Below are 27,028 nucleotides of genomic sequence, written 5' to 3' on the forward strand. Positions count from 1 at the left end.
AGTTGTTACTTCACAGGGATAGATGTATTATTTCTTTGTGATGTTTGGCATAGTGATTAAAATGGAAAATATAATAAATAATATATAAACCTATACATGTACATGTACGTATACATATATATACATATGCATATACATATACTTTGACTTTGAAATCATTTCACACTTACAAAAGAGTTGCATGTAACTCTTTCACTCTTTGACAATGAATTGCAAATATCAAGTCTATTTAACTTTCAATGCATCTCTAAGTATTTTCTAAAAAAAGCATGGATATAGATAATATATATTTAATTTTTAATACATACATAAGTATCAGCCTTGAAAACATGCAGGGATTATTTATATAAAATTAGATAAAATATGTTAAAATACTATTTGAAACTACAATAAATTATTAAGAAATCCATGTGTCTTCCCACTTATGTGCCTTTAGGAAATTGGTCCCTTTTATCTGAAGTTTTAAGAATTAGTCATTATTGGAGTGTATCTTCAGATAACACAAAATGAGGAGACAGTCAAAAATTGTAATCATTTTCCCTGTATTCTAAGCTTAATTATAGTTTAATCTGTTAAATTCTCAATTACTCATGAATTTGATAATAGGAAAATTAGACATATGAAGTTCTAAAAAAACAAAAAATTGAAGAATGCTCCCTCATCTCTACAAAGTGATAAATTGGAGCCCTTGGTCTGACTTATTTATTTATTTATTTATGTATTTATCCTTTCAGATGATGCTCAAATCCAATGTAAGTTATCTACAGAGGCATATAAATAAATAAAAACTCATTCCTCAAAAAGGAGAAGGCCTCATTTGGAAGATATTTTTAAGTGCATTTATAAATAATTTATGGACCATATCAGCTTTTTAAAAAGAGAAGTGAAAGCTTTAGAAAGTTCATAGGTAGTTTGAAAACCTTGACAGTGCTTTTCCAGACTTTGACATATCAGATTTGATCTATTTTGGGGAAGAATATGAGTATCTTACTAGTAAATATAGGGCCTGTTTTTATACTTTATGCCAAATTAAGCTTCAGTTGACACTGAAATTATTAGCTGAACTATTCACTTGCAAAGGCACAATAAAAATACTAGTTTCAGGGACTTCCAGCCAAGATGGAGGCATAGATAGACACACTGTGACTCCTGGCACAACCCAAAGAAGGACAACAACAAATTTAAAAGCAAAAAATAACCGGAACTGACAGAAAATCAAAATGTATGGAAGTCTGATAACCAAGGAGTTAAAGAAGAAACATTCATCCAGACCAGTAGGAGGAGTGGAAACAGGCATTGGGTGGAGAGGACTCGCAACAAGGCTGCAGCTGGAGAACCAGGGCAGGCAACTCAGTGGTCCCACATTCACATGCAAATAAACTCGGAGAAACAACTGGCAAGCAAGACAGACCAAGCAACCCAGGGTTCCAGCTCAGGGAAATAAAGCCTCAAACCTCTGATTGAAAACACCTGTGGGAGTTGAGGTGGAGGGAGAAACTCCCAGCCTCACAAGAGAGTTCCTTGGAGAGACCCACAGGGTCCTAGAATGTACACAAACTCACCTACCCGGGAATCAGCACCAGAAGGTCCCAATTTGCTTGTGGGTAGCAGGGGAAGTGACTGAAAGCTGGCATAGAGTGGAGCAAGTGGCACTGTTCCCTTGTACTTCCCATTGTAACAGGTACACTGAGACAAAAAAAAAAAAATGGCCCAAATGAAAGAGCAGATCAAAGCTCCAGAAAAAATACAAGTAAGCAATGAAGAGATAGCCAAACTATCAGATGCACAGTTCAAAACACTGGTAAACAGGATGCTCATAGAATTGGCTGACTATCATCACAAATTAGGAAAAAAAAATGAAGGCTATGCTAAGTGAAATAAAGGAATACGTACAGGGAACTGATAGTGATGGGAAGGAAACCAGGGTTCAGATCAGTGGTTTGGACCAGAAGGAAGAAATAAACATTCAACCAGAATAGAATAAAGAAACAAGAATTCCAAAAAATGAGAAGAGGCTTAGGAATCTCCAGGACATCTTTAAATGTTCCAATATCCAGATCATAGGGGTACCAGAAGGAGAAGAGGAAGAGCAAGGAATTGAAAATTTATTTGAAAGCATAATGAAGGAGAACTTCTCCAATCTGGGAAAGGAAACAGACTTCCAGGAAATCCAGGAAGCTCAGAGAGGCCCGAAGAAGTTGGACCCAAAGAGGAACACATCAAGGCACATCATCATTAAGTTACCCGACATTAAAGATAAGGAATCTTAAAAGCAGCAAGGGGAAAGGAGACAGTTACCTACAAAGGAGTTCCCATAAGGCTATCAGCTGATTTCTCAAAAAAAATCTTGTAGACAAGAAGGGACTGGAAAGAAGTATTCCAAGTCATGAAAGGGAAGGACCTACATCCAAGATTGCTCTATCCAGCAAAGCTTTCTTTTACAATGGAAGGGCAGATAAAGTGCTTCCCAGATAAGGTCCAGTTAAAGGAGTTCATCATTCCCAAGCTCTTATTCTATGAAATGTTAAAGGGACTTATCCAAGAAAAAGAAGATAAAAACTATGAACAGTAAAATGACAACAACCTCACAGTTATTAACAACCAAACCTAAAACAAAAATGAACTAAGCAAACAACTAGAACAGGAACAGAACCATAGAAATGGAGATCACATGGAGGGTTAGCAACAGGGGAGTGGGAAGAGGAGAGAGGGGGAAAAGGTACAGAGAATAAGTAGCATAATAAGGTAGAAAATAGAAAGGGGGAAGGTAAGATGTAGAAGCCAAAGAACTTATATGTATGACCCATGCACATGAACTAAAGGGCGGGGAATGTGGGTGGGAGGGGTGTGAAGGGTGGGGGGAATAAAGGGGTGGGGGGGAATGGGACAACTGTAATAGCATAATCAATAAAATATATTTTGTAAAAAATCCTAGTTTCTAAAATGTTTGTGCTAAAAATGGTTCCATTGAAATACACAAACTCTGACCGTGGACCAAAAGGTTGTTCCCTAGGTTTGCGTTTATAAATAAGGAAGATTAGCACCTGGACACCCACTGGAATAAGTCTGTAATGTAGAGGAAATAAAATGCATTGGATTTTAATGTCATCAGCCGCTGCTTTCTTCTGGGGGGAGGGGGCTGCAGTTTGGAGATGCTTGAAGGGAGAGGTCGCTTGTCCCCTGGGGAGGAGGAAGGGCATGTTGTGTGACAGCAACCTGTCTGTGCCCACAGGTGAGTGAGATGGAAGTGAACGGGCAGTTTGAGTCCGTGTGCGAATCGGTGTTCAGTGAGCTGGAGTCCCAGGCGGTGGAAGCCCTGGACCTGCCCATGCCCGGTTGCTTCCGCATGCGGAGCCACAGCTACGTGCGGGCCATCGAGAAGGGCTGCTCCCAAGACGACGAGTGTGTGTCCCTGAGGTCCTCCTCCCCACCGCGCACCACCACCACCGTGAGGACCATTCAGAGCAGCACGGGTGAGTGAGCAAAGCAACTGTCCCCTGAGTCCCCTGTGACACCGTGCCCCAGCCAGCCTGGCCTCTGCGCTGGAGCTGTGGCACACTGTCCCATAAGAATGCATATTGTGCACACAGTTACCAAGTACCACCTATGCCCTACAAAGCAATGGTTTGCTTCCCTGCCTTCCTCTTTCCCCAGCTTCTGGCTACATTCACATCCAACCTTCTTTCTCTGTCACTATCTCTGCTTTCAACAGAGAAAATTCCAACTACAAGACCAAGAGGAACATCGTAAGGGACAGGTCTTCACAAGATCCCTGCACAGCCTCCTAGGAGCCAGCAAAGTCATCCCTAACAACTCTTACTCTTCATAATCAATCTCTGACTTTTAGGGGAGTGACCCCCTAAACAAATCACACACCCTGATTGTTGAGCATCACAGAGCTGGAATGTTTTATTAATTCCAAGATGCCCACAAAATGACTATCCCAAAAGACCTGAAATATCACTGTGAGAAAATATGAAGAAAGAAATGATGATTCAGTAATATTGATGGAACAGCTGATAAGTTCCCTTTCATTGTAACAGAGGCAGATTTATATATTTTAAAACCTCTGTCATTTGTATAAAGAGCCTTCTTAACCCTCGAAATTGAATTTAGTTTTATGCCATTAAACTGTATTTTTATCAATAGATTATAGGCAGAAAGGGACAAAAGAGCTGAACTGATTTCCATGTCGCTGGAGTCTGCACAGGAATGTAGCCATGAGTTAGGAAGAACGACATGTGTGTCTGTTCAGATTTATAGCATTTGGGTCCAAGAAAAAGACACCTCCATCTTAACAAGGCTTAACTTTATGATTACATTTAGCATAACTCCAATACAGAGTAGTTCTACCAGATTATCAGTCCTAGAGTCAAAATAAATAATGATGAATAAATTAGAAGAAAAAGCCTATACCAGAATATTGTATTATTCAATTTCTGTTCTAGGTAGATGAAATGTCGATAATTATCATTCAGCCTAGAACTTTTGCAGGCTTGAGAATTAATAGGTCCTCAAACCTGAGTTAAAATCCTACTAACTAGAGATAGGAGGTCAAAAGAGTTTGGGGGAAAAAACCTTAGAGATTAGACAGCAAGAGTTCATTAATCAATGAACTCTTGATCAATGCAAACCATGATCTCAGGGTTAGGGGGAGCAATGCTCCCTGCCTCCACGGGGAGCTCAGCACTCTGCCTTGGCTGCCTATCTCCAAGCAGAGACAGTAAATGTACGTTCTTATTCACTCAGAAATTCTACATAAGAACAGCCACAAATGAAACTTACAAATTAAATAAGGTTGATTTATGTAATGCAAAACCATTTTTTATTATCACCGCATATTTATGTGTGTTTACATTTGTACAGTACGTGCAGCTTCAAGGTCTGCCCTGTGCCTATAGCGTATCGCTGTGTCTTTAGGTGTTTTCCCATTTCATCCTCCCTACCCCACACACAGCGCTTTCCTGGTGTCTGGTCCATTCTTCACTCTAACAATCTCCTTGCCTGCTGGCTGCCCTCCTGTACTGAAACCGCCCCTTAAATACACAAAATGCAGATCCTTACTCAGAAGAATCAAGGGAAGGAAAAGGGCCAGTGGCTCACTTCCACCTCAGGGAACGGTGATATGGATACACTGGAAAGAGACTGCAGATGGCTTATTTTTTGCTCACCTCTCAGATTGTATCTGAGAGACAATTTACTTATACTTCCTGCAACAGTTCCTGTCCCATGGTCTGGAGGTTCCCAGGTTCAAATAACAGGATTGCCACATAAAATCCAGGCTGCCAGCTAAATTTAAATTTCAAGTAAATGGCAAATAATTTTATAGTGTAAGTATACCCTAAATTTTGCATGGAACACAGATATACTAAAAAAATTATTTGCAGTGTTTGTAGTATTTATTAATCTGGAAAGCCTATCAGTGGAGATGAGGGGTGGGAGGGTGAACTGGCTTATGTTTAGAATCCAAATCAAATTGGAGGGGCTTTAGCCAGAGGTCCTCTGTGGGAGAACACCCCCAAACAGGGAGAAGTAAATGAAAACACCGTGGAGGTGACTGCGTCTGTTCTTCTTGGGCTTTGTGTGTCTCATGCTAAGGAATGGGCCACTGCCTGCAGTTCTCTGGGTAGGAAGGAGGCAGGCTTGCCTGCAGCTGTAGGGTTGGGCCTGGGGGCATTGGAAGGGCAGGAGCAGGAAGACAAGACTTGCCCTGGGAGTGGAGAAGCGTAAAATATCTGATTTTTGCACAGGGTTCCACCCTCACATCAAACTGAACATTAAGAAGTATCATCTTTATAGTCGTGGAAAAATAATTTGAGGAGTTATAAACCATAATAGTAGATTCTAAGTAAGTACATCAGGTATTTTAAAATATAACCTTAAGAACTTAATATCACCTCTCAGAGCTTCTCTTTGCCATAGATGGGTCTTTTCCTAAGCCACTGTTTTATTATTGAATAAGGTTCGGTATCTTTCTCCCGTTACTGCTGTGTGCACCTCTCTCTCTCCTCTCTCACTTCCCTTTCTCTCTCACGTGGTCTCAGCACTATCATACTAATTTTCTTCTACTGGTTTCCTTCCTATGTTGAAGCAAACACAATTTCCTGTAGGAAACACAGAAAATCTACTTTCTCATAGGATCTACTAATTTTTTAAGGAATGAGCTCATCTGTAGAAATCAGGAAATTACTTCACTCTAATTTTAACCATTTCCCTATGTACACAGATCAAATTTACATCCATGTTTGGATGGCACCATGTAGAATTTCCTTTAGTTTCTCTCCCTTTGCTCATTATTCTTGGATACTCACAACACAATCCATTTTGCCTGAACTTCTTCTTGCATGAAAAAAAATTCTTCATTTTGGCAAACTGCAGTTATTAGTTATAACTTTCTCTCCACAACAATCATTCAAATTTTCAACAGAATATACTTTCAAGCTTTTCTTTCCAGCCTTGTTCATTCTTCATATTAGCAAAATGAAACCACAGGCAAAAGTCCACAAAAAAAGTGGTCAGTGCCTTTTGGGAAGTCATGGTGATGGGCTGAGTTCTGAGTGGCCCTAAGGATCCACCAGCAACATGAGGATTAACAGAATCATCCCAGCAAAACCACGGCAAATTGGGAGCTGACTTAGAGTGACTTACAGTATGCTTCCTTTGATTTATTGACTTTTTAGCTTATTTAAATATGATAGAGTCTGATAGTCTCTCAGCCTATATAATCTGCTTCAAGCGTGGATTGAACAAGTTTTTATATAAACCACTGCAGCTGAGACTTTTGGGCTAGGGTTAGAGCTACTGCAGGAAAGGGAAATGGAAAAGTTGGCAATTATCCTCACAGCTATGGGAAAACAGGCACCCTTACTTAGTCATCCAGATATTTTAGATAAAAGTATAACTCGATGCCGGGAATATACCCAAACCTCCACTTCAGAGTATTGGATTAAACCTGCCTCATACATAATTAAGGATGTCTTCCTTTTACTTCCTAATCTGAACATTTTCCAGGATCAAAAGAATTACTGTATTGTAGCTGGACAAACTTGTATCTGCTGATACCAGTAGCTGCAATAAGCAAAAACATTGTAGAATAACCATCATTGGTTACACCCATTCAGATACACCGACACCCACAAGGCCAGAAAGGACAAAAAATAAACCTTTCACAGCAGCTACCCAGGAAGTGGGAGGCTCAGATGGTTTGGAGAAAGGGAGGTTTTCCAAATAAGCATTTATTGCTTTTTGTGATTTTAAAAGTCAATATAATATTTACATTAAAAATAATATACTGAAGAAACAGGCAAACTAGCATGATATATAATTTTCTGATATTTTAAAGAGAAATTTCATTTTAAAATTACATGCTCTTTAAAGAACCTTTAATAGTAGTGTCATTTTTATAAAGAGTGGATAAGTTCTCTTGCCACAGTGTTGCTCTTGGAGCTTGTGCTGTATTGTTTTTTATTAGGGGAAGCTCTGAAACCTCCTCAGGTGGAGCTGGTCTCCTGTCCTTCCCAGAGCACCCCCAAGGCAGTGAGGGCCCAGGATGGATGTCCCTCTGAGCAAGAAGCCAGCGTCCTCCAGCCAGGGAGCCCACATAGTTTGCCCTTTTGGGTGTGGCTTGGAGCCATGGTGACAGCAGTATTTACAGTTTGATTTTTCTATTAAAAGAGATCATCTTTTCCCCTAAATTGAGACCCACTCTCCATAGTTCTACTTCACATACTCTCCTAATTGCTTTCAACTCTAATGCGCTTACTCAAGTCTTGGAATGGCAAAACCCTGTAGATCACCTGAGGTCGAGCCAGTGTTCCAGGAGCTCTCCCACACGCTTGGATCTTCACCCCCTGCCGCCCATCTCATCGAGGAGGTTACATCGAACCTACCTTCATGCACCCTGCACCCCAATGCCACACACCCTGCTCCCCACCCCACCAAAAAAAATCCTGAACACATAAGATCTTGAGCAGAATGACATTAAAGTAATAATTTATATTTGCAATACACATAGTAGGTACTCAATAATGGAGGAAGAAAGGAGAGAAAAGAACAGAGACATATGTTTTTAATTGTGATATAAGTAACATACAAAATTATGTAAATTTAAGGTGTACAACATGTTGATGTGATGCATTTATATATTGCAGTTCGATTTCCACCCTAGTGTTAGTTAACACCTCCATCATGTCACATAATTATCACTTCTCTTTTGTGGTGAGAATATTCAAGATCCAGTGTGTAGCAGCTCTGAAGTATATAATACAGTGTCGTTGACTGAGATCACTTTGCTGTGTGTTAGATCTCCAGAATGTGTGCATCTTCTAGCTGCAAGTTTGTATAATCTTTGACCAACTGCCTCCCCAATCTGCCCCCCACCCCCCCACACACACACACCCTGTAACCAACATTCTACTCAGTTTCTACAGGTTTATTGCTTTTAGACTTCACATATAAGTAAGATCATACAGTATTTGTCTTTCTGTGTCTGACTTAAGCCAGTTAGCATAACGCCCTCAAAGTCCATCCTTGTTGAGAATGATAGAATTCCCTTTTTTCTCATGGCTGAATAATATTTCATCACACACACACACACACACACACACACACACACATCATCTTCTTTAATCATTCATTTGTTGACAGACACTTAGGTTGTTTCCATATCTTGGCTATTGTGAATAATGCCGCAATAAGCAATGAACACCACTTAGGTACATTACAAACTGTATAATCAACTGGTGAGTGAATAATTAAGGTGACTTTTCTAGGGAAATAGCATTGCTATCAAAACAGTTGAATCATAAAATATTAGCAGAAAAAACAACTACATCATCTAGTCTAGGGGTTTGCAAACTATAGCCAAATCCAATTTGCTACCTATTTTTGTAAATAAAGTGTTATTAGCACAAAGTCACACCATTTGTTTCCATATTGTCTGTGGCTGCTTTCTCCCTTTAACAGCTCATTTGAGTAGCTGCTGCAGAGACCATATAGCCTGAAAAATGAAAATATTTACTTTCTGGCCCTTTACTGGAACTGGTTGCCACACTGAAATTAATTCACTGAACCTCTTTTAAAGTAAGAAAACTGAAGCCAGAAGTAGTGGGCTTCTAGTTGAAGACAACGAATAAAACCCCAGGCCTCCCAGCCACGGCCCTTTGCTTGCTTGCATCCCACCCAACTCTATAAATTATTTATTGAATGATTATAAAGTTAATCTGAACATCATTATCTTCATGTGTAAAGTGAAGTTCTAATGCTGCCTCCCTTACCAGCACTAGTGACCATTTTTGGAGAATCCTTAGAGGTCAGAGAAAGCTCGCGGCTTTCTGCCAGGCACCAGTTAATTAACAGGCGTTTCTGTAAAGCCTTCTAGGAGAAAGGTTCAGAAGTCCAAGAGACAGATATCAGTCAGTTGTTTAAACAAAGAGCCTTTTCTTCTATTCAAGATAAGATCAAGTAGTAACTAGATGAACATCCAGAGCTCAAATCATCATTCTGGAATCACAGGGAGCAAGAAGAAAAAGAAAAAGGCTTTCTGGTCAGGACCATCCAGTTTCTGGTGTGACTAGTGGGAAGACACACCAAATGGCCTTTGCACCACCTGAGGGCGTTCATTTTTGTATTCTCAGTACCTAATACAAGTCCCAGTAATCTAGCAGTTGCTCAATAAATTTTTTAAGGAAAGTAAAATTTAAAACATATGGCAAATACTAAATATTCTGATGTGTTGCCTAGACTGGTTCCTAACGAGGTTCTCTTCCCTGGATTTCCCCAACATCCAAGCAGAATGGAGATATCCACGTTCCTCCAACTAAGGAGGCTCTTGCACCAAAAAATAAAAAAGACAAGATTGTGGCACAGCCTATGCCTCTGGTGAAGTAATTTGACTGGTTTTTGTGTCTGAGCAAACTGACAGTGATAACTTATGGACAAATTTGGTTATACTTTTCTTTTGGGGGCACTCACATTGTCCTCTGTGCTCTAATAGAAATATTATGAAGTCATAAAATGCAAAAGTCCTGTCAGACATAGAAGAAAATATTAAGTCTGAAGAACATCTTAGGCTTTCATCCCCTGCAGTTATTTCACCAAGAATTACCTCCTGGGAATGGAGCCAAGCCCCGAGGTGTCATGCTCTGTGGTCAGTCCACAAGTCCACTTTCGTCCATCTGAGGGGCTGCCGCATGGCCCACAGTGAAGGGCCCCGCCCCCCAGGTTTATGGCCTTGAAGTTTGTTGTGGTATTCAACTGAGATCATTAATGGAAGCACTATGTAAATTATAAATGGCAATGTCTCTACCCTAGCTTTGGTTTTAAATTTCTCAGCCTAGCTTGGTTTATTAATAATGATAATGGCCAACCTTTAGGTCACTTACTATTGACAAGCGTTATGAAGCAGCTGCATAAATTATCTCGTGTAATGCTAACAAATGCTCTATGACGTGACTTACATAATTCCTGACTAGGAATGAGGCACAGGGAAAAAATTAAGGCTTAGAGACTTTATTATACAGTTTGACCAAGGCACTGCAGCTAGTGATGAACAGAGCAGACTCTTAAATTCTGATTACCTGTCAACAAGTTTTAGTGAAATAGGGAATACCCTGAAATAATTTAATACAGATCTGTCTCCTAAATGAGAGGATCCCTTTCCTTCATTCTTTCTTTCCTCAAATATTCATTTAGCTCCTGCCTTGTCTGAAACTTTTACATTAAAATTTCTGAAAATCCCTCTTTTTAAAAGAAACCATTTTGTCCATGTATTATTGACATGGCTTTGCATGTTGGTTTGTCTAACTGGAATATTGGTATAAAGTGAAATCACAGATGTAAAAAATACTGAGAAATTAAAATGAATGGATAAAAAGCATATGAGAAGAAAAGACTCTTTGGGCTTCAAGTTTCATACAACACTTTGTCATTTTGGTATAACAGATTTAAAAGATCAAATTTCTAATCCTTTGATCTAGTTATAGTGTTGTTAGACAGCACTGAATAGAAAAAGGAATTTTTTCCAACTCTCATATAAACTAAGCAGGTGGTAAATTCTGTTTAGTGGCTGATAAAATGATCAGAGGTCTCTGCCTTAGACTAAATAAAAAAATATGACATTGATTTAATCCTGATCTGACTGATCTCTTGATTGAGCTGTAAAGCAAAGATGTGAGCATTCACAACCCAGTCACAAAAGTCAATCAGAAACACAAATTAGAAAATCAGACCCCTTTAATGTGAATATTTATTATATGGAAAATTTCTCAAAAAAATAATAACATACCCTGGCCCATGTGGCTCAGTTGGTTGGAGCATCGTCCCATACCCTAAAAGGTTGCAGGTTCAGTACCTGGGTTGCAGGTTTGGTCCCCAGTTGCGAGCATGCAGGAGGCAGCCAATCAGAGTTGATGTTTCTCTCCCTCTCTCTCTCTCTCTCCCCCCTCTCCCCCCTCTCCCCCCTATCTCCCTCCCCCTTCCCCTCTCCCTTTCTATCTCTATCTCTTTCACCATCCCCCATCCCCACCTTTTGCTCTCTACAGCAATAAAAAGTGTATCCTTGGGTGAGGATTAAATAATAACAATAGCCCTGACTGGGATGGCTCAGTGGGTTGAGTGCCAGCCAGCAAACCAAAGGGTCACCAGTTCGATTCCCAATCAGGGACATGCCTGGGTTGCAGGCCAGGTCCCCAGTGGGGGGCTTGCAAGAGGCAATCACGCACAGATGTTTCTCTCCCCCTTTCTCCCTACCTTCCCCTCTGTCTAAAAATAAATAAATAAAATCTTTAAAATATAATAATAATAACAATGTGACAACATAGAACCTAAAATTAAATGTTTTATCTTTATAATACCCGTTGTCTTATTATTAAAGAAACTGCTACATTTAAAAGTCTTTATAATCCAGATTTGTCTGATTTAATTCATATTGTACTTCAATAAATATAACAAAGTAATATCAATTTAAAACCATACACAGAAGCCCTGGCTGGCGTACCTCAGTGGATTGAGCTCGAGCTGCGAACCAAAGTGTCACAGGTTCAATTCCCAGTCAGAGCACATGCCTAGGTTGCAGGCCACAGCCCCCAGCAACCGCACATTGATGTTTCTCTCTCTCTCTTTCTCCCTCCCTTCCCTCTCTAAAAATAAAATAAATAAAATCTTAAGAAAAACCATACACAGAATCAATGCTGGCAGTTGGACAACTCCACACAGCCACTTTGGGAGCAGTGTTATATCGCTCCAGGTGGTAAATCCAAGGCCCAAGCCTTTGCATTTCTCATTATTACTCTTGCCATTGACTTTCTGTCAAGTGTTCAGGGCAACCCTTCACTGTTGCCAAAAGACCAGAATGAATAGTACCATGACTTTACTGTACTGGCAAATAAGAAACAGTCTTATACTTATTGTAACAATGAATCAATGGTCATGCAACCATTAACTCTCAAAGCTTTCTTTGCCATTCGTTGGTGCTCAATTGACAAGCAAATTCCACCAACATACAAGATAATTGGTAGAAAAGAGTAAAAAAGAAAGAAAAATTACCAGTAAAAATTCTCTCTAAAAATGTGACAAAGTTTCACAACTTAATTAGTTTTTAATCCCTAAAATATTTTATGGTTTTATGGTTTCCGAGGAATTAGTAACATTATTAAAATTAACTTTGCTTAACCGGTTTCCTACTTTAAAAGTTTATCACTGACCAAGACAGAACACAACCTGAATTTCTGGATAGGATTGCCATCCTCTCTCTGAAAGCCAACCTTCAATTTCTTTTCCATCTGATATTCTTATTTTATCACATATTTTCTTCCACAATTAATTTTTTTTAGTTTAAGAAAATCAGTTAGTCCACATCATCCACTGCTTACCTTCTGAAAAACCTTTCTCTCTTCTGAAATGTTGATTATGGCTGAATATCATAATGAATTGTTTTCTTATCATTTTCAAGGAGCTTCTTTCCATCATTCTTTTAACTTTCTATTTAGATAAAATTATAGATTATAGGGAATCACACAGATATTACTGAGAAGCGTCTCACATGTCTCACCCAGTTTCCCCAGCGGTTACCATGTGGATAACCATAACACAGCATCAAAAACCAGGCAGCTGGCCTTAGTACAACATACATGGGGAGTTCACACTGCACCCCACGTGTAAATTCCCGCAACCACCACTGCGGTGAAGATGCAGAACTATCCCATCAGCACGGAGATCTACTGTTGTCCACATTTTACCAGCTGAACAAAGTATACAAACCTCACCTCCTTTTGATTTGTCCTCTGCCATTTATAATTTTCATAAACACTTTCTCTACATTCATTGAGGAGGCTATCACACAATGTTGTACTTTTTGCTTCAAATGTCAAACATAATTTAGAAAATTTCAAAGAAGGAGAGTCAATCATATTTACCCATGGTTTTTACTTCGTGAAATTTGGGACATTTTTACCCACTATCTCTGTGACTGTGTTCTCATCCCCACTCTCTTTCTCCTGTCCTTGGCACTCTGGTGACACAGGGGCCACGGTGCCCTCAGTGGGGGTTTTAAGGAGAATGGTTTCCTGAGAAGACAGTGTAGATGGGCAGTCACTGTTTCGTCTTCGTTATAGATGTCTTCTACCTGTCAAACAAAAACAAAATAGTTCTTACCGCACAGAGAAATGTGCCACCAATCGTGACGAAACTTTCACTGATGGGAAACCACCCAAAGTTAAGTTCAGCTACTACATCCTGTTTGAAGGGACTCTTAACACTGTCAGAGTCATTATGTTCCTTCCCAATCCTATCCAAGTGTTACTTATCACCACTCTGCAACCTATGGACTAAATTATATACTCTTAAAATATCCAGCTACTCAAAACAAAACTCAGCAATCTTGATTTATAAAAAGGTGAAGATAAAGAATTCTCAAGGACAGCAGTATCTGTTGTTTTTCAAATAATCTAGGATGACTGTAATGGCATGTCAAGTGACAGACGAACTTAAATAGAGCACTACTTCTCTTAAAAAATTAATGCTAATACTAGACATTCTCTGTTTATGTAGCTCATGAATTTTTTTTGCTGTATTCACATGGCAGCTACATCAATATTTTTCTAACTTAATGACAGCACATTTATTTAATGAGATAATTAAAAGATTGATGTAAATCCAGGTAAAACAAATTACAGTAACTTTTTATATTTAAAAGTTAGTTTCCTGGAACATAAATAGCTGTCCATCAGATAAAAAGAAAAGGAAACCCACCCTCTAAAATCCTTTAACACTTTCTAAATTGTTTAAATCAAGAAAATAAAAGCTCTTAACTTTGGTCTATAGCAGTCTTGAAGTTTGTACTAATTTATATAAGTTCTCTATTAGTACCTTGAAACCCAAACAATGGGTTAAAGAGTTTACACCATTTACCATTTAATTACCATTTAAATTACCATTTAAATTACCATTTAATTTATAACTTTGCAGTGGTTCAGCAATTAGCCTTTGAAACACAAACCTATAGTTCTCCCACATAAGATTTGCCTCATAAATATTTGTTGCAAGTTGATTGATAGGAGAAAATGTAAGATTTCCTCAGGAAATTTTCTGCATCAATGAATACTGAAAGTTTCTTGGATAACGCCAACATCTACACAGAAGCAGAAAGTAGTTTAAATTTTTCTCATGCTCCTGGAAATAAACCACTTCATTTTAGGGGGGTGGGATGATTGCATGTTTCCCTCACACCATCTTGAGGAACAAAGTTTCAATAGTTTATTATTTGAGGAGAGAATGTCTGGAAATAAGTGATAATAAGAATTCAGGAAACTGGAAAATGTTAACTTCTGCAAATAAAGTCTACCATTTTATTCTCAGGCTGTTAATTCCACTTTATGTTTTTATCCTCACTTCTTTGAGCCAAAGCCCTATGGAGACTACATCACTACCTTTTATCTCTCTCTTATCTATAAATATGGAACTTGTGTTAGTAGTATCCTCAGTCCTGACCTGGTCTCAATGTTCTATTTAATCTGTGAATATCTGTATAAGAGACTTTGTGAGCTGCTGATCACATCTCTGGAATGAATATGAAAACATGAAAAAACCTATAAAGGATTTGTATCACTATTTATTCTTTCTATTTTTTCCAGCTTTCTCTTAAAATACATCATATTCTTCATCCCCCCCCCAAATTAGAGCACTATGAAAAAATATTGATAAGCTCTGAAGCTGCTACAAACATCAGGTCACTTCTCTATTTTGAATTTCTATTAAAAAGGTGTAAAAACTTCTAAATTTTACTTGCACTCTTTACTTCCATCCCAGCCACAAGATACCACCCAAGCCATGTGCTGAAATCTCAAATAACTTTTTAATGTTCATTATTTTTAACTTTTTAACTTTTTATTTCCTTCTATGAATCTGTTCTGCAGGAGTAATGTGAAACAAAAAAATTTAGGCAGAGATGTTGACAGCGTTATTTATGATACTGAAAGATTTTGAGAACCTTTGTTGGTGGTAAATACATTTCTACCAGTAGAAGAAAGCTTGTGTAAATTATGGAACATCTACTTCCATGAATTATTAAACCAACTATAAAAATATGGTTGGAAGAGTTTGTAATAATATAGAGGGGGAAAACCTATGATATGATATGATATGATATGATATGATACGATATGATATACTAGAAATCTACAGCACATTGAAGCACTATCCAAAATGTACATACAGATATACACACATAGCTCAGAAATGTCAAGAAATTGTGCCCAGAAAAATAATGGGAGAAAAAGCACTAGAATGTTAAACAGTGGTTATTTTTGGTATTGGAACCAAAGATGGTTTTGTTTTTTCTTTATACTTTATTATCCAAATTTCTGTAGAATGTATGTTTTACTTTCATAATAAAAGAAACTTTAAAAGTAGCAAACATTTTGTGGTTAGGGTCCTATCAGAACAATAATAGATCTCACATTGGCATGCCTTTCAGGTTTTACCTTTTTTCTTTTACTTGTTGATCAAATGAAGTCTCCTGGGCTCAGAGTTTAGACTGGATAGTTAAAGATGATATCTAGTAAGATGCTGCTTTGTAATTGTTGTTATGCATCTAAGCATATATATCCTTCTAGAAAGGAATTCTTAAAAAACAAAATGAAAACAAAAATGTTTAAAGAATCCTTTCCTTTGTCTCCCCTGACTCTCATTGTGGTAGCAGGTGAGTTTTTTTGTAGATTTTATTGTGGGTGTTTTTTTTCCCTTCAGATTCAGAAGCAGTTAATTTGCAAATGACTGTTGCAGGTGTTTTCTGAGGAGAAGGAAGTTCAAGACAAAGGAATAAAGCTACATAAACCCAGCTTATGGTGTCTTTAAAAACATAAATCCATGCCTTTGTAGTTCTTACTCTAACAAAGCTCAACTCTCGGAGGCACGCTTTCAGCTTTCACTAGCAAGAAAAGGTCCTCAAGCAATTACGGTGAAAGAAAAGTTTTTTTCCGGAACCACAGTCTAATGTCATAGTGTGGGCCACCTGAGTTTTCAGAAAAGCACGAACTCTTTAGAAAACAGAAAAAGTAAAGTACTGAATGAAATTGTGGGGAGCTATGGAAAATACCCATCATTGTCCATTGTAATTCATTAAAAAAGAAAGTGATGTGGACAAGTCTACAGTAAAAATGTGTTAGGAACTCTTGTTCCACGAGACACGTCAAAGCAACAAAACAAAGGAGAGTGCTTCTTCAGATGCCCGCTAGACATGGGGCAGCACTCGGCCCGCCCTGGTAGAAATGGAAGTTACTGGGTTAATTGCTGACATTCTTCACAGCATCCGCCTTTTCCTCTCTCAAACCTCTTTCCTGGTTTCCTCTTTCAAACCTGTACCTCCCCTTTTCCTTATTCTTTTCCAGAGAACTCAAAGGCACTTGGCATTTCTAACCCATTCCAACAGCTCTAAGGGAAACTTGAGGAAAGATGAGAATAGCCATACTAACCAATTATCTGGATCTCTCTGTGTGAGGGAACATGGCTTAAATGAGACCCAGAACCAAGCAGTTGAGGTCACACTGGACTGAACAAAACTCCCATAGGCTGGGGTACATTACTTGTAGGAAACGTTACTTCAGAAGTGTTGTGAAACCATCTGAGTGTAAGAGAAAATGCATCTGCTGTGTTAGCTGCCTAATTTTAAAACCCACATGCATCAGTTCATACTTTTAAACCTGTTAGTAGATCTATGGGATTTGAGCTGAATGTGTGTAACAGAAGGATTTCAGCCAGAAGATGATGAGCAAACTGAGGCTTATTTCCTGCCTTGTACTTTAGGTGGTTGGCATTAACCTTAATGGTAACTGGCTGTTCACTCAGAGTCTTCCTTCTGGGGTTGTACTTCCATCTCTCATACACAGCCTTTGGTTCTGTTTGAAAACAGTTGACAATTTGAATCCACATGTAGTTTGTATGATCCTTTCCAAATATAACTCTTCTTGATTTCAACCACACAATGGGGAAGCCCTAAACTGTTACCAAACAAAAGTGGGGTTTGGCTGCCCACAGTCAAAAACGGGCATAAAACAAAGGTTGATAGGAAAGGAAAAAGGTCTTTGTTAAAATGTTGCACAATTTAGGGGAGCAGGGGACTCCCTTGCTCATGTAATTTCATACACAAAAGAAGCAGCTGCCCCCAGAACCAGAAACCCTGCTCCATCCTTATGTGTCCTTCTAGGGCTGAGGCTGTGAGACTGACTGTTCTCTGGATTCAGGCTCCTTACCTGGAGTGTGTACATGTGGGGCCAGAGCCACCATCACCACACCACAGCTTCCAACTGCAGGGGCCCTGGGCCACTGCCAGTCACTGCAGCCGGTCCTACAGGGGCTCCATCTGTGGGGCCTGAAGATGCCCCAGCCCCCAGGCCCGTGAGTGCTCTGGCCTGCACACTGATCTCAGAGGCAGAGAAGGGTATAGTCCGGGATGCTCCCTGCAGCATGACCCAGTGCAAGCCAGCCCCCAACTGGGCCAGTGAGCAGAAGGAGAAGGTACGAGTCTCTGCTCTTCCTCTGTTTAAATCTCCAGGCCCAAATTTTCATGGGCTCCAGAAAGGACCAACTTCAGCAGCCAGTCCCTGTCCTTTTCCCAGGCTAGACTGGCATGTTAGCACCTCCCCCTGCTGCCATGTTAACCTTTAGGTACACATGCCTCTGTGATCTATCAGTTAGGAACCAGAAGGGGATAGCAGGGCTTTACATGTTCTAGCCTTGTGCAAACTACATGCAAAGCTTCCTCCTGTGGTCTCTCTGCATGGGTGGGGAATCTGTCATCACACACAGTGCTAGCTCAATTGCTGGGGCAATGTGATGCTGCTGTGCTGCTTCGTTTACTGGGGAAGGCCAGCCTCTCCCCCACCACCTCAGCATGGAGCTAGAGAAATCTGTCATACACCGTGCTAGCAGCACGAACAGCTTCAGTCCCACTGCCTCTAGCATTACCTATGATCCTGCCCTCATTCCAGGGCCCAGCCAGGCCATCTATCTACCTGTATTAAAACCACTCAGAAAATCACACATGGTTCCAAAAAAAGGCCTAATAGGATTATGTTACTGAACTGACATCCACACTTCTCACCTTAAACTGGTCCTGAATCAAAATTTTTTTAAAGGAAGGGGAATTGAGAAATTTATGGTCTTTAGCTAAAATGCTCTCTTAATTATGGAACTATTTCTGATACTAATACCACACCCCCAGAAGGATTTGGACATTTCAGAAGAGGGTAAATCCTTAGTAGTGTCCTCACTTGCTTGCCTATGTTTTCCTATATAACTCAAAACAATAAATCATTTTTAAAACCTTTAATTTTTGGATTTCCCATATGTTAGTTTTCTCTTTTTCCACATAAGCTGAATAAAAGGTACCAGCAAATAGCTGAAGCATTAATGAATAGGAGTAGACCAATTCTGCTTCCTGGGCACTTCCCCTGAATGTGCTCTAAGCAAACATGGGGATTCTGCACATTGGTGACACCGTGCACACCTACCAAACATCTGCAGCAGGCCAGGCTTCCTGCATGTGCTGTGTTCACAAGCAATGTGTTTTTATATTGCACAAGTGTCACACTGCATGCCAGAGGAAGGACCGCCAAATAGTGCATCATAGTTATGATGCACTAACAGTTATGATCAGATGGAAGCAAACTCTGAGTTGTGAGAACAGAAGTATAAGCAAAAGCATTAATTATCAGTTTGCTTCTTACTTCTCCCTCCACCAAGCACACTCCTATCCCATCCCAGATGCCTTAGTTTTATCTCAAAAGGCAATTTGCTCATACTCATACTTCAAATTACTAATGAGCTCCTGGAACATTTACTCTTTTTAATCTTTCCAATTACTGCATAAACCTTGACGTCTGAGTTATGTGTCCACAGGCTTCCAACCCCATCCATCTTGGATTAGCCAGCCCATCTTCATCTTTCTCATTCCTTGCTCCTAATCTTCCAACTTGTCTGGTTAATATTAGCTTTTGTCAGTTTGGGAACCTATTAAATATTCTAGAAAAGGTGAGCAAGAGTTCAATCAGTTGCAACTCTGCAAACTCTAGCTCAGCTGATTAAGCTGTGAATGGTGGGGAAGAAGCAGAAAAAGGAAGCATTCATAGAATTGACTTGATTCAAAATTAACCCTGGTTGCACTCAGTGGTGGTTCAGGTTCTGTTTATGTATATAAATCTCCCTATACCCAGTGTCTGGTTTTGGGCCAAGTCATTGTTTTATGAAGCTAAATTGAAGATAATAATAGCTTTAAATGCTGATGATGGATCTTTTGCAAATATTCCCTTTATCCTCCCCCAGACCTTCTCTACTCACCACCCCCATCCATTTGAACACAGATGAGGAAAAAATAAAAACAATATCTGTAAACTATTTCACTATCTTATAAATCTGACTTTCAAACTGATGAATTGATTGAGAAATAATTGGTTCAGCTTATACAGAACTGCTTCTATTTTTGATGTCCTTGCTTAAACATATAGCTGTGAAGCTGCAAAAAGTGGTGACTTCAGCATTTTAACTAAAATTCGTTATTACCTCCTTTGCCTTCCCATATCTTCTGTTGGAGACCCCTACAATTTCAGGAATAATTAGAGGGGCAGTTCTGTGACTTGACAAGTCCTTATCAATAATTAGCTCCCCACCACCTGCCATTGGACACCCCACTTTAGTTCCTTTTAATGGGTCTGCTCAAAATCAGAGTCTATTAATTGCTTGAGGAAAATAACACCTCAGGCAGTTTCAGCTCTTAATAACTGAGGTTAAGTAAGATGGTCACATATTTCCCCAAGGAGAACCCCATGGAAGTTAACAGGTACAAATGAGAAGCACGAGCCCCATGTAAGACTTCCCAGTGGAAAAGAAACCCTGGAGACTGAGGGTCTTTTCTTTGTGAAACAGACCAACAAGGGTGGAGCTGCCGAGTGGAAGCCCCGCACCTAGCAACTGCTCGCATCCCCAGTGTCCAGCCCAAGTCTTGCCGCAGAGGCTGCTGGTCTGAGCCTTGTTACATGTAGTCTGTGCTCTCACCCACCACTTGTAGAACAGTCAAGAGATAAAGGTGGTGTGCATTTTTCAACAGGGGCTGAGAGGGCTATAAGTGCAGTGAAATTCCCCATTACAAAATGTTCATTTGGGGTAGTCACCTCAGCCTTTAGGACAGAGAAGATTGAAAACCAAAGCTTCTAGCCATTCACCCATCATCTCTTTTTTCCCCGAGGCCCAGTGTGAACTTACCAAAAAGGCCTCTAATTGGGACCAGGCATAGTTTCTTAGCACCCATGTAATACAGCAATCTCCTCTTTTTCAAGGGGGAAACGTTCCAAGACCTCCTGTGGATGCCTGAAACTACAGATAGTACCAAACCCTATATATACTATGTTTCTTCCAATACATACATATGTTTCCATGTATAAGAAGCATTTTATGACTTCTTTTTGGCATATCCAAATTGCCAGCATCACTAGAAATTCAGGGTCATTATTAAGTAAAGTAAAGGTCACTTGAATGCAAGTGCTGCGATACTTCAGTGGAGACAGCTATTAAGTGACTGACAGGCTGGGAGCACACACAGCACAGAGACACCAGACAAAGGGGTGCTTCACTTCCAGAGCTGGAGGGAGCAGGGTGGTGTGAGATTTCATCACACTACTCAGAGTGATGTGCAATTTAAAACATGAGCTGTTTATTTCTGGAATTTTTCATTTAATATTTATGGGCCATGGTTGACCACAGCTCATTGAAACTGTGGGAAGTGAATCTGCAGATAAGGGAGACTACTGTACACATTTCGATACGTCTCCCTTCTCCACAGCCCATCACCACCACCTGTGTGTGAACCACATGACCAAACTGTATAATCACTATCAGCGGGCCTCCTGTCTCATTCCTAACCAGCCAACACAGCTGATTTTCTGTGGGATACTTGACCCACTTTTCAGGTGGTTGGTCTATAAAGTCTCACCTAGGTAACTATTTCTATTTTTTGTCTTGCATTTCATTTTTGTTCCAATAAACTTATTGGGCATAAACATCATATAAACAGGCCAATTCATTTGACTATTCTTTACCTCAATTTTTGTAACTCATAGAGATATGCTCTGACTCAGTTTTATGATAAAGGGATTGATCACCGAAGTCATTATGTGAGGCCTCAGGCTGTGGCTTTTATCATCTCCAGTTATCAGGTTCTTATCAGATTTCAGGGCCTGATAGGATAGGTGATATGCTTGTTTTCTGCTTCCTTCCATGTTGCCTTCTTACACTCAGGGGCTGAAGTCACAGCATTACATCCCAGGCCTTGCCCAGTATGGCCCCTACTGCCTCTTGGACCTCTTCAGTTACTTTTAGACTTTTCTGTTCCAGGCACACGGCCTTCTTGTTGCCCCTCACCCACAGTGCTTCCCACCACAGCTGCCCAGGGTCTACCCACCAGCCTTCTCAGGACACCTGTACCCCACTGGTAGCTCCACAGGCACCTCAACCCATGGGATGGGGAGCTCTGACCTTCTGACCCACAGCAAGCCTGTTCCTGCCACAGGCTCTGGTGCTGGAGCTGCCTGAACATGGAATGCTGTGGGCATTCCATTCACTCCACTCCCCACCCCCAGTCTTGTTCCTCCTGGCACTGTCTCACGGGACCCATCCCTTGCTATGCTTTCTTTTTCTTCATAACACTTACTGCTCCAGCTCTTAGAACAGCAACATCTGTAACAGCTGCCTTAGAATTATCTGCAGAATGAATGTGTGAAAGCAGCTGTGCTTTCATCCCACAGCTAATGGCACTGCCTCTCATGGGAGCTTTTCTGGGAACAATGTGAACAACACGCAAACCAGAGTCTTCAACTTTTTTTAACCCAGGTCTGCTTCTGATACAGAAAAACAAACAAACAAAAACCTCCGGTCCCACTGCAGGGTCTGGAGCTGGGGGCGGAGTGGAATGGGGTGGGAGTGAGGTAGGGCACCCATCGCAACCTACGGGTGCAGACGAGACTCTTCAGTTTATCAAAAGGAAACAAGAGCCACAAACCCTTCAAACAATCTCCCCTACATATACCTTCTCTGAAGGTCGGGTAGGTCAGATACAGTTGGAGAAGCTCTCAGTTTATGCTGGTTCATCTGTCCTAGTATAAAATGAAGGACCTGAGGGTATTTACGGAGAGAACCCATTGCACAGGGAAGCATAAATCCATCCATGTCCCAAGCTGTCTGTCCTAAACGTAGACACACAAGAAGTGTCGGTCTCTCTACTACAAAATATTCTAGTCCTCTATTTTAAATGTTATCTGTTCTTCCTCTTGTTGGCTAGAGGGTATTAACCTAAAAATAAGAATCCAGCATGAGAGAAGGGGAGGGAGAGAATGGGAGAAAACATACAGGGAATAAGAAGCATAACTGGTAGGCATAAAACAGATGGGTGGAGGTCAGAATAGTACAGGAAATGGAGAAGCCAAAGAACTTATATGTATGACCCGTGGACATGAACTAAGGCAAGGGGGACAGGGAATGCTGGAGAGTGGGAGGTGCAGGGAGGAGGGAGATAAAAGGGATAAAAAAATTGGGACAACTGTAATAGTATAATCAATAAAATATACTTTTAAAAAAGCCAATATGAAAAGCAACAAGCATTTATTTGAAATTGAAAGAATACCTATTTGATCCCTGACCAGTGTGGCTCAGTCAGTTGGGTGCCATCTAGCAAAGCAAAAGGTCACAGGTTCAGTTCCCTGCAAGTGTACATGCCTTGGTTGTGGATTCAGTGCCTGGTTGGGGTACATATGAGAGGCAACTGATCAATATTTCTCTCTCACATCAACATTTCTCTCCCTCTCTTCCTCCCTTTCTCTCTCTCTAAAGATAAATAAATAAAATCTGTTTTTAGAAAAAGAATAGCTATTTGAGAAGTACATATTCAGGAAGAAATCCAAGAAGTGTTCCGATTAGGAGGTCAAGGCAAGGGATATTTATGAAAGAACAAATGGGGAACAATTACATCAATAGAAGGGAGACATTCCTATAGGTGCAGATAAGCTAACATACTGACATTAACTCTAACGGTGTTTTTAATTTTTATTCCAGTAGTCATGATATCTGCTTTCTTGTTATCTTTTCAAACAGTTATTTGAGAGACAATGTCACTTTATGGCCAGTCTAAAGGTTATTTAGCCTTATTTTGCCTTATTTCTAAGGTTTGGGGGCTGAGATGTATAAGGCAATCCCCTCTGAGATGGTGATTTCAACTTCATTTTAAAGTGGTTTTATTTCTATCTTTTTTTATGTAAGAGATAGCCATGATTCACCATCAGTGGACCTGCCCTTTAGCTTGTGTACTGATCTATAAAAAAAGCCAGATGTGGTCCTCTCTCCTAGAAAAGGCCCCCTTGAATCCCAGAGGTAGGAAATATGCCCCCTTTTCCCACACTATCTACTTCTGATTTCTGTATCAGCAAAGTCTGGTGGAGGTGGGAATGAGGAGAAAAGCAGAATGTCAAATATCATCTGGTCCTTCCTTCAGTCCAGTCAACACTGAACACTCCTCGGTGCCAAACCAGAGTTTGGGGGCTAGGAACACCAACATGGTGAGAAATCATTCCGGCCTGGAGGTTACAGTCCAGTGTGAAAACCAACACTTCTAATTTCAACACCATCTGCTCAATTCTCAATTTTTGCACTGTTTTTCCAGTGGCAGAATGCTTTAGGACCCAGTCACTGCAAATGTACATGTTCTCTGCAGACTGAAAAGAGGCTGAAAACCCTGTGTAATCTGTCTTTTTAAGTTACTACAGGATTTTATACAGTTGACATGTGCAATTACTTTCAACTCTACTGGTGTCTTGTTGGGAACCCAATTCTCACTCAAAAGTGCTAACAGTTTTACACTCAAATGGAGTTTGTCAGATCCAAGGAGCTGGCTCGATACTGCTGTTGCTTTATTTGTGTACAGTGAAGTATTCTTAAAATGCACTATCAGAGCCTTAGGAGGACTTCCATAGGGGTGTCTTTGGTGAAGAGCTGGAGGCAGAGTGGACCAGCACTGAGTGAAGGAAGGTGTCCCGGGGGTCAGTGTCCACATTAGGTTGGACTGCAGTTTTCTAATTTTATTTAGGCTGGACTTGGATTTGAGTTTCCTTGTATTTTGTGGTTTTTTTATAATGCTTACCCTCATTTGTCAATATATATTTCAATGAACACCATGAAATAACGTACTGTTTGTTTTCCCATCATTGTATGCCCAAGGCCTGTTATATAAGTGCTTAAGATATTTGTTGAACTAATTAACCTAGCAAATAGATTTTATAAGAGTGCCTGTGTCCCATTCTCTTTGGAGAGTGAATCCAAGTAGATTATAGAAGGTCTGAGGCATCTCAAAGACAGGAACCCCATTACTATACTGAAAGAAATCAGGTTCCCCTCTCCTCTCTTCCTTCCACCTGAGGAAAACCAGAGAGAGAAGCTTTAAAATGCCATCTCTGAGTTACCGATGAGGGGCCTGGGGTAAGTCCCCTTTCCAAGGAGACTTTTTCTTTCTCCAAGGGAAAGCTCATTTAAGTCCTTTTGTATTCTTTTGTTTCATCACTATTTGCAAGCTTCATATAACTTCTGGTTAAATTTACTCAGACTTTTAAACTCTTGGAGAGCAGGAAGCAAAATTAAAAACCATTTAAGCCCAGATGCCCATCACAAACAGGTCCCCTTGCCCTCTGCCCTTCCTGAATGTGCAGGTGGAGAGGGGGGCACTAAAGCAGAGAGGGACACTCGCAGTGCCCACTGCAGGGCCTTGACAGTGAGGTGGGGTCCTGCATGCTGGATAACTAGCCGTGACTCGCCTGTCCCCAGCACTTCTCAGGCAAAATGGGTGAACACCACACCGGGTCATCTTCAGATTGGTGAATTAGCAGCTCTGACAGTACAGGAATTGCTTTACAGGGTCAGTTATTTGTTCTCTCTCAGATAGGAATTTAAAAGAATGAGCTGTATAAGGTATTTCTACCCTTCCCTCATGGATGGAGCACTGCCATTCAGAATTTCAAGGGACTGCCACCCAGGAGTTTCACTCCATGAGGTTCCTCTGCTGTCAGCACCGCAACACACAGCAGATCCAGCATCGATTCTTTCCAGGAACCTCATTCTTCTGCCTCTTTAATGTGACCAAAGGGCTCTAAGGGGCCCCCTTGAATCAGATAGATATGGTCCTTGCCCTCACAGAAAATTTGATTCTCACCCTTCTAGAAGTGCAACAACCAATGCAGGAGAACAGGCAAACTTGTCAGTGGTTGCAGCGCATCACCACAAAGGCACAGGTAATTAGATCCGTTTCTCTGCCTCCACCAAAGCCAATGAGACCACGCCCTCCCAGGATGAGGGCCTGCGCACCATAGTCTCTCCATCCGTTTTCTCAGACTGATCCACAGGTACGGTGAGAGAACTTGGAGTCATAAACAGTGTCTAAACAGACGCTGTTTAGACAGGTGGGTTTACATGGATTAATAAGATATAAGCAAACAAATAGATCTTGGCTTACTAATTAGTCAGAGTTTTAGCAACCTGTTTCTCCATTTTATTCCCATGGAGCTAACACACAATTTCTTCTATAATACCTGGTGACACTCAGTTCTCCCCTTCTGAACTCAAGTCTTCTCTTAAAATTCATATCAAAATTCTTTTCCCTTCCCCTCATTTCCAAACTCAGTAGTACCAACATTGTGTAGATGCTTATGAATGCCTTTCTAACAAGGTCTCATTTGAGGGACATTTTTTTCTGCTGAGAAATATCACTTTAGTGCTTCATCCTTCCTTAACATTATCTACTTTTCCCTGGTAGACTGTCATCCTCCTGCGATGGGAGTCCCAGGCCTGTGATCTGGATCAAATCATTCCGTCACTTTCTCAGTTTCTCTCTGCACCATATCGTGATATCACTCAACAAATCGCTATCATTCGTGAAAGCCTTCAGCGGTGTCTTCAAGTTGGCTCTGAGTCAATGCTTACATTTTCAAAGCCCAGTTATGTTCTCATATGTACAAGCACTTTGGGTAAGAGAATTTTTATCATGTTCTCCATCATCTTCTGTCTTTGCCCGGGAGCTGTTGCTGTGTGAACTTTCCAGGTAGGATGAAGGACAGGGATGCAGCCTGTGCCCACGGAGTGACTGGTGCTATTCCTGAGGATGAAGATGGAATGTCTCATCCATGCCCATCATCCTGCATGCTCAGGGTCTGGGTTTAAATGCAGGGTGGCCATTTAATTTATCATCCAAACTGGGTCACTACTGCGAGTGAAAAAGATACTATTAATAATTGTCATTAAGAGACACAGTCATCCTACTGAAATGGTATTATGCATCTAGAATTGTGTTTAAGCCCAGGGCCCCTGGTTAAGCTGGATCCTACTGCTCCTTTGCTGATGATTCAGGCAGAACAGCATCTTATGGAGAATTACACTGTAACTGCTGGAGTGTGATACACCTAAGAGGCAAACAAGTAATTCACTCCCGCTGCAGTAGTCTACAGTACAA

The 27,028-nt window shown here is 40.5% G+C and overlaps 1 protein-coding gene across 19 annotated transcripts in view; it reads left to right on the forward strand.

Annotated features, from left to right (window-relative positions):
* DLGAP1 (DLG associated protein 1) overlaps positions 1-27,028 on the forward strand; it is an 861,456-nt gene that overhangs the window by 695,886 nt on the left and 138,542 nt on the right. For all 19 annotated transcript variants that reach the window (XM_045849790.1, XM_045849791.1, XM_045849787.1 and 16 more), the window contains one exon: positions 3,233-3,473. In XM_045849790.1, the coding sequence (XP_045705746.1) occupies positions 3,233-3,473 (241 nt within the window). The remainder of the gene's footprint in view (positions 1-3,232; positions 3,474-27,028) is intronic.

This window comes from Phyllostomus hastatus, unplaced genomic scaffold, assembly GCF_019186645.2.
Source record: "Phyllostomus hastatus isolate PE091 unplaced genomic scaffold, TTU_PhHast_1.1 phas_contig_80, whole genome shotgun sequence".
Lineage (NCBI taxonomy): Eukaryota > Metazoa > Chordata > Mammalia > Chiroptera > Phyllostomidae > Phyllostomus > Phyllostomus hastatus.